This window comes from Sitophilus oryzae, unplaced genomic scaffold (genome assembly GCF_002938485.1).
Source record: "Sitophilus oryzae breed Bouriz unplaced genomic scaffold, Soryzae_2.0 scaffold_484_pilon_pilon, whole genome shotgun sequence".
Lineage (NCBI taxonomy): Eukaryota > Metazoa > Arthropoda > Insecta > Coleoptera > Curculionidae > Sitophilus > Sitophilus oryzae.
In genome coordinates this window covers 250,631-263,109 of record NW_022147067.1, presented here as the reverse complement: position 1 = coordinate 263,109, position 12,479 = coordinate 250,631, and the positions used below count along the sequence as shown (strand labels likewise).

The following is a 12,479-nucleotide window of genomic DNA, read 5'->3' as shown; positions in this document are numbered from 1 at the left end:
GATTAACAGATGTATAGAGGGGAAGAATTATTGCTCTCACCGAACAAGGAATGCTCCAGAGAGACGTAGCAGAGATAGTAGGCGTTACCCAGGGTGTTGTATCGAAAACACATGTAAGATACTTGGAATTAGGAACACACAAGGATAGGCCCATACAAATTCGCCAAAGAGTCACAACTAAACAACAAGACCGCCTTGTGTGCCAAATTAGTAGAATAAATACCAATGTTTCTCATCCAGAGCTACAAAGACAACTTCTGGCAGCTACAAGTGTGAACATTTCAGTTGAAACCATAAGAAAAAGTCTTCGTGCACGAGGGTTTTACAGTAGGAGAGAGTTACGGATCCCATAGCTATCTCGGCAAAATAAAAATGACCGGCTAAATTGATGCCTTCAACATCAAAACTGGACAACTGAGAACTGGTAAAATGTTCTTTTTTTCGGATGAGAGCAGAATTGGCCTAAGATCAGATAACCATCAAATTCGGGTTCTTAGAGCCCCAGGAAGATGAGCGAGACTTCAGGCTGCCAAATTTGTACCAAGATATAAAGGAGGAACTGTAATGTTCTGGGAAGGTATTATACTAGGAGCAAAAACTCCATTGTTACCACTTCAACAAATTTTAACGGGTCGGAGATATGTTGGTTTGGTGCTAGAACCAATCGTCAGTCTTTGGAGAGCTGCAATTGGGGATAATTTTAATTTAATGCGCGATAGTGCACCTCCCCATACCAGCAGAGTGACTAAAGAACGTCTTGAAACGGAAGGTGTCATAGTTTTGGACTAGCCTGCCTATTTACCAGATCTAAACCCTATCGAACACTTGTAGGACTAGCTCAAAAGAAGGGCTAGAGCTCGTCGAAACAATCCAGGAAATCTCGCACAGCTTATTGATGCAGCATTAGCATAATGGGAAAACATACCCCAAGACAACGTGGATAATTTAACAAAAAGCATGCCGGCGCGGATAGAAGCTTGCATAAGGGCTAGAGGTGGCAACAAAGAATATTAAAATTATCAATTTTCTTTTTGTTTAAGCTTTTTGGCAATTAAAAATTTAAATCTTAATTTCGTTTCAGAAACCAAATAAATACCATTTTGTTTATTTTGGGAACTGATTATTTTTTTTTATTGCTATATGGATTATTTTTCATTAAAAGTCATTGGTAAGGAGTGAGTTTTATTCATAAACAGAAAATTTTCATACATCTCAAAAATTGTGGAAAATAATAGGTGATTCCATATAAGTTTGGTTGTGTATATTATGCTAAATAGGCTTATACTATTGATGTATATACAGGGTGAATATCAATAAATGTACATATTTTCTGGGCTGGTAGATTGATGTAGATAAAAAAAAACATAATTTAGCTCTCAAATAAGTCCAAAATTGCCGAGTCATTTTACTTTGAAAATTAAAAATATATATTTTTTTAAATTTGCAGAACCACAGGATATTTTCTGGGTTTTTATTCCTCTAAATTTAAGCTACCACTTATGTTATCATACTACTAAACACAATAGGCATCACTGGTCGCAGTGTTTCCGGCAGAGGACGGCCCCTTATAGTGAAAAAAAAAATCATACTATAAAGATACCTACTTATTATATTTTTAGCTAAAATTTGAAAAAAAAAATATTTTTTTTCATAATTCGGAAATTGTTCAATTTAGGTGCATTATATGTATTACGATTATTGTTTAAAATTGGAGGAAGAATTGAAATATGCAATAATAACGCTCGTCTGTCAAACTTACGGTCTGTGGTTGTAAGTTTGACAGAGTACTTACTTTGTAAGTATCATTTTTACTCCTAATAAAACAATATTAGATATTTTTGAAAAATACAAAGTTTTCACCATTTTTTTTGCAAAAAAGCTTATAGACGTGTTTTTAGGATCAAAATAAACCACCTCTAAAAATATGAGCACTTATTTAAGTATCACCCTGTATAGTTTGATAAATATAAATTATTGTTTATGTGACATTTAAAAAATTAGCATGTTCTATTCGGAGTAAAATGATTTTTTGTGCCTCGCCTGTAATGTCGGACTCGGTAACGCTCGTCTGTCAAACTTACGGTCTGTGGCTGTAAGTTTGACAGAGCACTTTTTTGACGTATCACTGTTTAACGTATCACCCTGTATAGTTTGATAGCACTGTTTGACGTATCACCCTGTATAGTTTGATAAATATAAATTATTGTGCGAGATGGGCAAAATCATAGGTACATGCTTTCTACAATTCTACGTGATTCGAAATAGTAAAATTTAACGGCCATTCGTATACAGGGTGTTTCAAAAAACATGTGCCATCTCTCGTGGGGAGATTCCTCACGTAAAAATAAGATTTATTTTTCATATCAACATAGGTCCGATTCTGCTTCGTTTCGTAGCTACAGGGTGTTAAAGTCTTAATAATCTTTTGATTTATTATAATTTTCTTCCAAGTACTTTTAGTGATTCGAATGAAATTTTGAAGTTAATAACTGCTATATATTTTAATGCTAAAAAAGTGTCAATAAATTCATCAGGGACGTGCATATGGGTTAACACTGGAATATTTTTCAAAAATAAACATGTGCGCCACTGACTTTTTTTTCTTTGATACCAAATTGCGTAGGCCGTTTAAGGCCAATTAAAAGTTATCTCTTGATATTTTGTCGAATTCGGCCTTTTTGATGAGATAAACGCTATTTTATTAATCACAATAATTAATAAAATAAAAATAAAAATAAAATTAATAAATTATATATTTTACCTAATTTATTATTAAATATTATTACTATTATATATATAATATTATTACTATTACTATTAGTCCAACATACAGCAATTTTAAATAAAAGAAATAGTGGTATTTAAGATAATTACAAAAAAAACTAATTTTAAAAAGTTTTAACGTCCTATAACTCTAAAACTATGCATTTCCACACCATGTTTATAGGAACTTTTTTTCATATTTTTTGATGAGGAATCGATGACTACCTACTTATTTAAAACTTTCGCAAATTAATTATATTAAATTTTTTTAAAGGTTGCTATATGTATATTATCCTTGTATCCATATACAAGGATATTATAGACTTAGATCAAGGCAAATTGATAAAATGGCGTTTATCTCATCAAGAAGGCCGAAATCGACGAAATATCAAGAGACAATTTTTAATCGGCATTAAACTGCTTACACTATTTCGATAACGAGAAAAAAAGTCAGTGGCGTCCATGCTTTTTTTTAGAAAAAATATTCCAGTGATAACCCATAAGCACGTCCCTGCTGAATATGTCGACACTATTTTAGCTTTAAAATATGTCGCAATTATAGTAACTTTTTCGCAAAATTTCATTCGAAACGCTAAAAGTACTTTGGAAGAAAATTATAATAAATCGAAAAAATATTAAGACACCCTATAGAAACGAAACAACGCAGAATCGGACCCATGTTGATATGAAAAATTAATCTTATTTTTAAGTGAGGGATCGCCCCACGAGAGATGGCACATGTTTTTTGAAACACCCTGTATATTTAAGGAAAAGATATTCCGCATAACATTTAATTTATAAATTTAAAATCTTATGCAATAATAGATAATAAAATATTATTTTATAAAATTCTACTCTGGTAGAATAGCAGATATTGGGAATAGATGTTTCGCTCAGTTAGCTTCAGAGCGGTAACGTGCAAATCTCGTGTTCTGTGATAACAAATAATAGTATTTTATCATCAAATTATTTAAACAGCGTCCCGCTTTAAATATAACGAGCTCTTGATTTTTTGCCAAAAAATTATATGACGTTTAAGGTTACTTGAATGGTATTAACACAGTGATTGTTCCGTACTAAAACATTATAATATCATTAATTATGGTATAAGTGAAATTTAAATATGAATTCGTACGTACAGAAAAATTTGAAGAAAAACGATGAAAGTCATATCACTCAATATTTGGCAGCTGTAACAGGTGGGTTTTTATAATAATATTAATTTAAAATTTATAGTATTTTTATTTAATTAATAAACCTTAATTGAAAAACCTTTAATAAAGTGTAACACATTTATAAACGAATAAATTACTACTTAGTATTCAATAAAATTTTAAAATAATATATCGAATGATAAGCGTTCATCTGTAAAACATATCTGAACTTTAACATAGAAGTTCAATATAAATAATTACATATATTTTTTTAATAAGAAAAGCCTACATTAATTTTAAATTTTAAATAATATTAGTAATATTATCATTATCCAAGAGAATTGAGCTTAAAAAGAAAATTTAGAATTTTGATTTACTGACATTCAAACAAAACATTCAGACAACAATTCTAAAATATACCGGGTGCGTCTCAAAAATGGCTCACCCCTATAACTTTTTTATTTTTTTAGTTAAAAAAACGATATTTGGTATGTTAATATCTACATATTATACCTATATAAAATGCTAATGTTTATCTGTGTCGTCTCTACTGAAGTAACGACTTGCTCTAGAAAGGTGCTTTTTTTAGTAAAAGATAGCTAATTGGCTCTTCTAAAAACTGTCGTCGCCGGATTTTTTGTTTTTCATTTAATTAAAAAAAATAAAAAGGACCAATTTTTCCCCCGATATCGTGACGGATGCGCCAGGCTTCAACTAGTAAGACGTAAATTAGGATTGATTGACGTATACAATTGTTTTCGGTCACTTCCTGTTTCACCGGAAATGACTACAACTTTTGATTTTTAAATCACACCCTCGGTATTTTTTGACTTTATTTGATAGAAAATGACACTCTGAATAGAATGACATATCATATGTCAACTTTAAACAAATTTATAAAACTCACTAATGTCAACTTTATAAAAAAGTTATAGTGGTGAGCAACTTTTGAGACGCACCCGGTATTTGAACCCAATTAAACTTTTAGTTACGTAATCGAGGGTAATTGATTGTTAATTCATTGTTGTCAACCATGGACATATTCGGCGCCGGGCTGACTAACTGGAATTTAAATTTCCCGATGGAGATTCAGGTGGTAGCTCTGCTGTAAAAAATGTCGAGTTGCCACTTTTATTTATTCCTGACATTGTCATTAGTTTTGACACTTTATTTTCGTATTATGCGAGTTTTTGGTTTAAATAAATAGTGTTGTGATACTTTAAGCTTAAAAATGTTTACTAGCAGACCTTGTAGTCGAACAATGTTCTTTTTAGAACCTCTTTAAGTGCGAAGTGTACAAGATAGCTTAATAGCCGTAAAAAACTCATCGCAAGTTTATTAGAATATTTTGAACGGGAAAGCGGTAGTAATGACCCTTTATGTCCTCTAGTGCTGTTTAAGAGGTTTTTTGATGTAAAAAATAACTGTTTTTATATTTATAATTAATTTATTTTTGTTTTGGTTTTTTTTTTATTAAAAAAAATTTAGGTTTAGCATTGGCAACGTTGCTTTAAATGCCAGAAACACATAAACTTACTTCGGGTTTCTCTTATTACCGATTCTGAACCGTCCTAGAACTGTGATGCGTATGCGCAGAAGGAAATATGAAGACATTATTTCATTTGCGCATGCGTAGCAGAGTTCTTGGACGGTTCAGAATCGGTAATAACAAGAACCCGAACAAAGCTATAATCTAACATTTTCAGATTGTTTACAAATTTATTTTAGCAAATTTTCCTCTATTATGCATAGAATTGGTTAAAAAAGTAACAGAAAATAGCAAAAACATTATTGATTATTGAATACCTAACAAAATATGTGCTAGAAAACCTTAAAAATATCAAAAATTAAGAAAAATTCGATATTGAAATTATTTTCCGTTTTTCTGAAAAACGGTAAGAGACCGCCAAGAAAAAAAGTTCAGATTCGTAATCTACAACTTCAAAATAGGGTGTATACCAATTTTGATGAAAATCGGACGATTTCCAGTTTTCCCAATAATTACCAAAAATGTCAATTTTTTATTCATTTTTACCTTGCCCCCCCCTAAATTTCATTCTTCCGGCGCCCATGAATGCGTAAGAAAGTATATACCCGAAAAGCTAAAAGTCATGTATTTTACAGAGGATTGGGTCAGCTGAACTGAATAAATCAGGAAGTCTTAAAGTTTCTCAAAATCGTGACTCAAAATCGTAGCCTATTCAAGATCAAATTATATACCGTTATCGACAATGGAAATAAAGCAGTAGAACCCTGTAAATTTGAGCCATTTTGTAGTAAAAATTCAGATGTCCGACCCAATATTGATATTTACGAAAATTTTGATCAAGACAATTTTTTTTAAACCGGAGGCAAAAGAGCTTTTTGGCACGAGCGAAAAACACTCTTACTTACATATTGATAAATAGAATATGTTTCTTCGTTATGGCCATTTTGTTTTTGTGGATTTGGGCCGGTTGCCTGTTTTTCCCGGGCCGGTTTCCACTTCCCCATCCACCCCTGGTTATATTACATAATATTTTATATAAAAAGGAGATTTGGTATTTTAGTATATGACATAAATTAGGATTGATTGACGTATTCAATTATTTTTGGCCACTTCCTGTTTCACCGGAAAAGACTACCACTTTTGATTTTTAAATGGCATCCTGGTTATTTTTCTACTTTATTCGATAGAAAATGGCACCCTGAATAGAATTACATATCATATGTCAACTTTTTACATTTTCGCTTTTAAAAAGTTGCAGTTTAAATTTCAATCTAGAGTGCCAGGGCTGTGTTAAAAACGCTAATTTTTAATCAAAGAACCTTGAAAAAATAAATTTGATCGTCTAATGTTTTTCGTGTCTTATTTTGGCCGGTTAAAAAATGCCCGAACCGTATTTTTAATCATATCTCAATTTTTTCAAATGGAACGAGGGTGGCTCATTAGCATATTATTTGGAAAACGCATTTTTTACGAATGATTTGGCACCACACACTTGGTATTATTATCTGTACTAATATATAAAATCCTTAAGTGACTGACATACTGATTAATCACGATCCTGCTCAAACCACTCAACGTAAGAAGCTCAATTTTGACATACAGGTTGATTCTAGGGTGTAGAGGTTCGATAAGAAGGGATTTTTCGAAATTCAAATTCCAAGAGGGTTAAACCACCCCTCAAATATTACAATATTTTTTATTTAAAAAACGGTCAAGTTTCCGAAAAAACGCTTAAACACGTATATTTTATTTTGTTTTTTTACATATTTTAAGATTTTTTAAAAACGTATACAGGGTGTTTTGAAAAATCTGGTCATTGATTAATCACGATCCTGCTTAAAGCGCTTGACGTAAAAACCTGATTTTTGGAAAACATATTGACTTTAGGGTGTAGAGGTTCGATAAGAAGGGACTTTTCGAAACTCGAATTCTAAGGGGGTGAAACTATCCCTCAAATATTAAAATATTTTTTATTTAAAAACCGGTCAGTTTTTCGGAAAAACTCTTAAACACGTATTGTGTATTTTATTTTGTTGTTTTACATATTTTAAGATTTTTTATAAATTTATACAAGGTGTTTCATATAATATGACCATTGAGTAATCACGATTCTACTTAAACTGCTTGACGTTTAAAGCTGATTTTTGGCAAACGGATTGACTCTGGGGTGTAGAGGTTCGATAAGGAGGGGTTTCTCGAATCTCAAATTCCAAGAGGGTGAAAACGCCCCTCAATTATTACAATATTTGTTATTTAAAAAACGGTTAGTTTTTCGGGAAAACGCTTGGACAAGCATAATTTATTTGGTTATTTTACATATTTTGAAATTTTTTAAAAAATCATACAGGGTGTTCCAAAAGTTGGGTAATTTCTTAACCAGAATTCTGCTTAAACTGCTTGACGTAAAAAGCTTATTTTTGGCAAACGGATTTTTCGAAGGTCAAATTCCAACGAGATGAAACTACCTCTCAAATATTATCAAGTTATATAATAATATCGCCATATTGTTTTTTCTTATGCTGACATAAATGTGAGAAAATTTTATCCAGTTTGTATGTTAATGGAAATTCGTGCTTTGCTTTATCATCACCATTACAAATGATTAATTCGACGCGAACGAAGTCGCTGGTACACGCTAGTTACATATAAAACACACTAATCATTCTTTAACTTTCAGCTTCACTTACCTTTCTTAACTTTGGCATTTACCAAGGATGGCCCGGACCTGCCCTTGTTAAAATCTTATCAGATGAATATCCAATATCGGTGGACCAGGAAGAAGCTTCCATTGTAGCCACTATTGGTACAGTGGGCCATGTTATTGGTGGATTCACAGCTTCATATTTAGCAGATCATATCGGACGAAAAACTACCATCATGGGCATTGGACTACCTCAGGTATTTATCTACATATATCAATGGCTTTTATGTGATCCAATGTATTCACTTAAATTTTCAGATTTTATGGCCAATGCTAATCTATTGGTCCTATTATTCTAAGTACCTTTTGTATATCGCGAGGATTGTAGGTGGTATTGGAGAAGGTGCTAGTATTGCTGTTGTAGGTACTTATATAGCTGAGACGGTAGTACCAACAGTAAGGGGTGTATTAGGAGGGTTCACAACTGTTTGCGTTGGACTTGGCGTATTTATTATTAATATAGCTGGTGAGTAACTAATACATAAAATACACTTTCTAGTTGTATTTTAAGTACAAACGGTGCCGTATAAGAAATCCTCTTAAACCAGAAGACATATAGATAATTAAATTACGTTGTTATTTTTTTAGACTATTTGAGATCAACACAAGTTTTTTAAATCAGTTTTTTTCAACAAGTTTGAAAAAATGTATGGTTTGATCTCTACGTCCATTTGTGCATATTAAAATTATTACTTTGCAATTATTTTTCAGGTTCCTTCTTGACCTTAAAAGAGAGTGCTATAGTGATGTCAGTATTTCCAGTAATTTTTTGGTATTTCATTCATGTTTATGCCAGAGAGTCCATATTATTACTTAATTAGAAATAAACCAGAGAAAGCTAAGGACTCACTAAAGGTAACTAAAAGTCAATTAGGCATACAGGGTCTTTTAAAAAACATTTGCCTTTTTTTCATTTTTTATATCAAGATAGGTCCGATTCTGTTTTGTTTAGTAGCTACAGGGGGTTGAAGTCTTAATAATAATTTTCTTCTAACTGATTTTAAGGAATTGAATCCTTGAAGTTGGGGAGTAAATTTACTAGTGTTACATATTTTAATGTTAAAAAAGTGTCGCCAGTTTCATCAGAGACGTGAATCTGAGTTATCACTAAAATATTTTTCAAAAAAACATATGCGTCACTGACTTTTTTCTCTTGATAGCAAAATTGTGTAGGCCGTACTTGTCTTGATATTTTGTCGACTTCGGCCTCCTTGGTGAGATAAATACAATAATTTTAGTAATCACAATTAATAAAATTATAGTAAAAATATAAATAATTAACAATTTACTTAATCTAATTTATTCTTAAATTTCATTAAAATGTATAACGCTGATGTTCAGTGCCATCCAAAGAAAATTACAAAAGATTTATTTTTTAATATCCTATAACTTTGTTTATAGGGACTTTTTTTTATATACTTTATGAAATTGAAATTCGGTATTGCATTTTTCGAATACCCTGTATAAGAGGAGCTATAAAAATAAATAGATACCTGAACAATAAATATGTCAAAAATATAAAATAATTAAACTAAATCTTGAAAAATATACAAAAATAGGTAATAGATCACAGATACACAGATCCGCCAAAATATTATTTGAAAACAATTGTTGATTTATTAAAAAATTGAATATTAAATTAAATCTCCTATTTATCTTATTTCGATAAACACCCTGTAATACAGGGTGTCCCAAGCTGAGTGTGCATTAGAAGTTTCTAGAGAACTACAACATCTAGATAGGAGATTTCTTGATTAATAATATCATTTATTATTATATACTATTATTAGTTTCTCAATGAGATCTATCGATTAAAAATATTTTCAATATGGTGGCAATTCCGGAAAAACCGGAAGTTGGCAGCAACTTTCTTATTTTAAACGGGTGCCCCCATTTTTTATTACATACTTAAATTCTCTGTAAAATTTTATAAATTTTGATATAACACTCTATATTTAACATTAACCGTTATTGAGAAAAAATTATGTAAAATTTTTGAAGAAAAAAAAACTGCCTGTCAAAAATATGTGTATAGCCTAAAGGTTAAATTTAGTTATTACCACAGCCACTGTGCCATAAAGAGAAGACATGTGGCTATCTATTTCAAAAATTAAATTGTTCGAATGTCATATAATAATGGCCGCTGCTGTCATGGAATTGAGCGATTAAAAAATTAACATAAATCATTTTTTTTTCGATGAAAACCCACTTTTTTATTTCACTAGAGAAAAAACTTTTCAATTTGTTACCTTTTGACTACACATATTCCTATACCTAAAATAATTAGTTGTTAAGTTATTTAAGATTTAGTTTTAACGCGTATATTTTTCTTGATTTTAACCAGTAGCCTATGACTTTAAACGTCGAGTGATGTAAAACAATATATAGATCTGGCCATGCCATATTGTGACACTTTGTTCAAAAAGCAGTATGTTACCGATCATCATTTCCAAGCCAACTTTGCGCTGTTTTTTTTTCGATCATACAGTATATTATTAATAATATCAACTATTAGATATCACTAAAGAGCGAAAATACGAAATATATTTTTATAAATACACTTTTTAAACTCTTAAGCAGCATTATTTATAATGTAGGAAATTCAAATAATTTGTTTTCTGACAGATGGAAATAAATTGTCTGACTGTTTGAAACTTAATGTCAAAGGAAGCTAGATATAAAATAAAAAAAAATTACGTTTTCAAACTAAGCTCTGTCAACTTCCGGTATTTCCGGAAGTGGCGCCATATTGAAAATATTTTTAATCGATAGGTCTAACTGTAAAACAATGATGTGTAAAAAATATCCGACCAAGATATGAACTTCTATAGAGAGCTCAATTCTCTAGAAAAATCTAATGCACGTTCGGCCTGTGACACCATGTATACTTATTAAATTATTAATTAAATGACCCCACACCCGACATTTCATCATCCGATAGTTTGGGTACCTAGGTCGACTCAGCCTTAAATGAGTACTGGGGATTCACAATCCTGAGGTAATAATAAGCGGTTGAAGCGTAGTGCTAGCCACATTACCTTCCGTGTATATCGAACGTCTCTAGCATGGCAACCTAACCTTGCTACTCCCAAGGCGTTAAACGCTATATACGGGTGCTATTATTATTATTAAAAGACACATTAAAACCTCTGATGAAAGCAAGTTAACGCAAATTTATTACAAAATGTTCAATTATCCCGAAGATAGGTGGTATTTTAAACTTTTAGACCGTAGTAAAGATATACTCTGTATATTACGTACAAATTTTATTTATGTAATTGTTTTTTTCTCTATCTGTTTATAACTTTAAAACTGCCTCTACACTTTCGCAAAATAACCCGAAGTAGGTCAGGGCGTATAGTGAAGAGGTATATTTCTTATTTCCTCGCCTAATCGACTTTGACCTACTTCGGTCTATTTCTCGAGTAGTATAGTGGCAGTTAAAGAAAATAATTTTTGCACAAAAAATTTTGACTACATTCGAAGTAATTTATATCCTGTTTCAGATATTAAGAAGAAAGTATGACGTCGAAAAGGAATTTGCCCAACTTACGATAGACGTACAAAACCAAATGTCGGAAAGAGGCAGTTTCAAAGACCTTTTTTTCATACCCATCAACAGAAAAGTGCTGATTTTTGTAACACTACTGAGATTATTTCAAATGTTCACCGGATATTCCGCATTCGTCTCCTACAGTCAACTTATGATAGTTCAAACGACAAACTTATCACCAGTACTCGGCTCTTCGTTGATCAGCCTAGGAGGGATTTTAGCTATGATTATAGCATCAACTTTTATAGACAAGATCGGACGAAGAACTCTGTTTTTATCTTCTATAGTTCTCTGCTTCACTGCTTTGATATCAATGGCGTTATTTTTAAGTTTGCGTGATTACACATCAGTTGATTTATCGTCAGTCTCGTTCATGCCCTTGGTGTTTATAATTTTCTACAACATTGTATTTTGCGGCGGTTTAGGATTGGCAGTTAATATTTACATTGCTGAAATATATTCTGCCAATATTAGAGCCAAAGGACTGTCAATAGGCAGTATAACTTTTGCTATTGCTATTATTAGTACTACAAAATTGTACCAGTATACTGCTGATTATGTCGGCGCTTCAGTTCCCTTTTACTTATTCTCTGTGGTATCGGTGTTCGGGTTTATTTTTATTTACTTTTATTTACCGGAAACTAAGGGTAAAACACTGGGTGTGATTCAAGACGAGTTAAGAGGGAAAAGAAATAAATCCATTATTAGTTTAAGTAATTTCAAGCAATAATAATTATTATAAGACTTCAACTCAAATAAGAAAAGCAACTGAAAAGTCTGTGATATTTTATTAAATTTATTTTTAAGGTATTGCAAATT

At 31.5% G+C, this 12,479-nt stretch overlaps 1 protein-coding gene across 2 annotated transcripts; it reads left to right on the top strand.

The window, feature by feature from the left end:
• The first annotated feature begins 3,659 nt into the window (after positions 1 to 3,659).
• On the top strand, positions 3,660 to 12,455 carry LOC115886344 (facilitated trehalose transporter Tret1-like). Of its 2 annotated transcripts, XM_030905443.1 has the most exons (5): positions 3,660 to 3,962; positions 8,084 to 8,304; positions 8,366 to 8,573; positions 8,819 to 8,962; positions 11,614 to 11,745. In XM_030905443.1, exons 1-4 carry the CDS (start codon positions 3,887 to 3,889, stop codon positions 8,926 to 8,928), a joined length of 615 nt encoding a protein of 204 aa, XP_030761303.1. In that variant the 5' UTR covers positions 3,660 to 3,886; the 3' UTR covers positions 8,929 to 8,962; positions 11,614 to 11,745. The 2 variants fall into 2 exon arrangements, with proteins under 2 accessions (XP_030761303.1, XP_030761302.1); XM_030905442.1 differs by lacking the exons at positions 3,660 to 3,962; positions 8,084 to 8,304; positions 8,366 to 8,573 and adding an exon at positions 8,580 to 8,754 and having other exon boundaries at positions 11,614 to 12,455.
• The last annotated feature ends 24 nt before the right edge of the window (positions 12,456 to 12,479 follow it).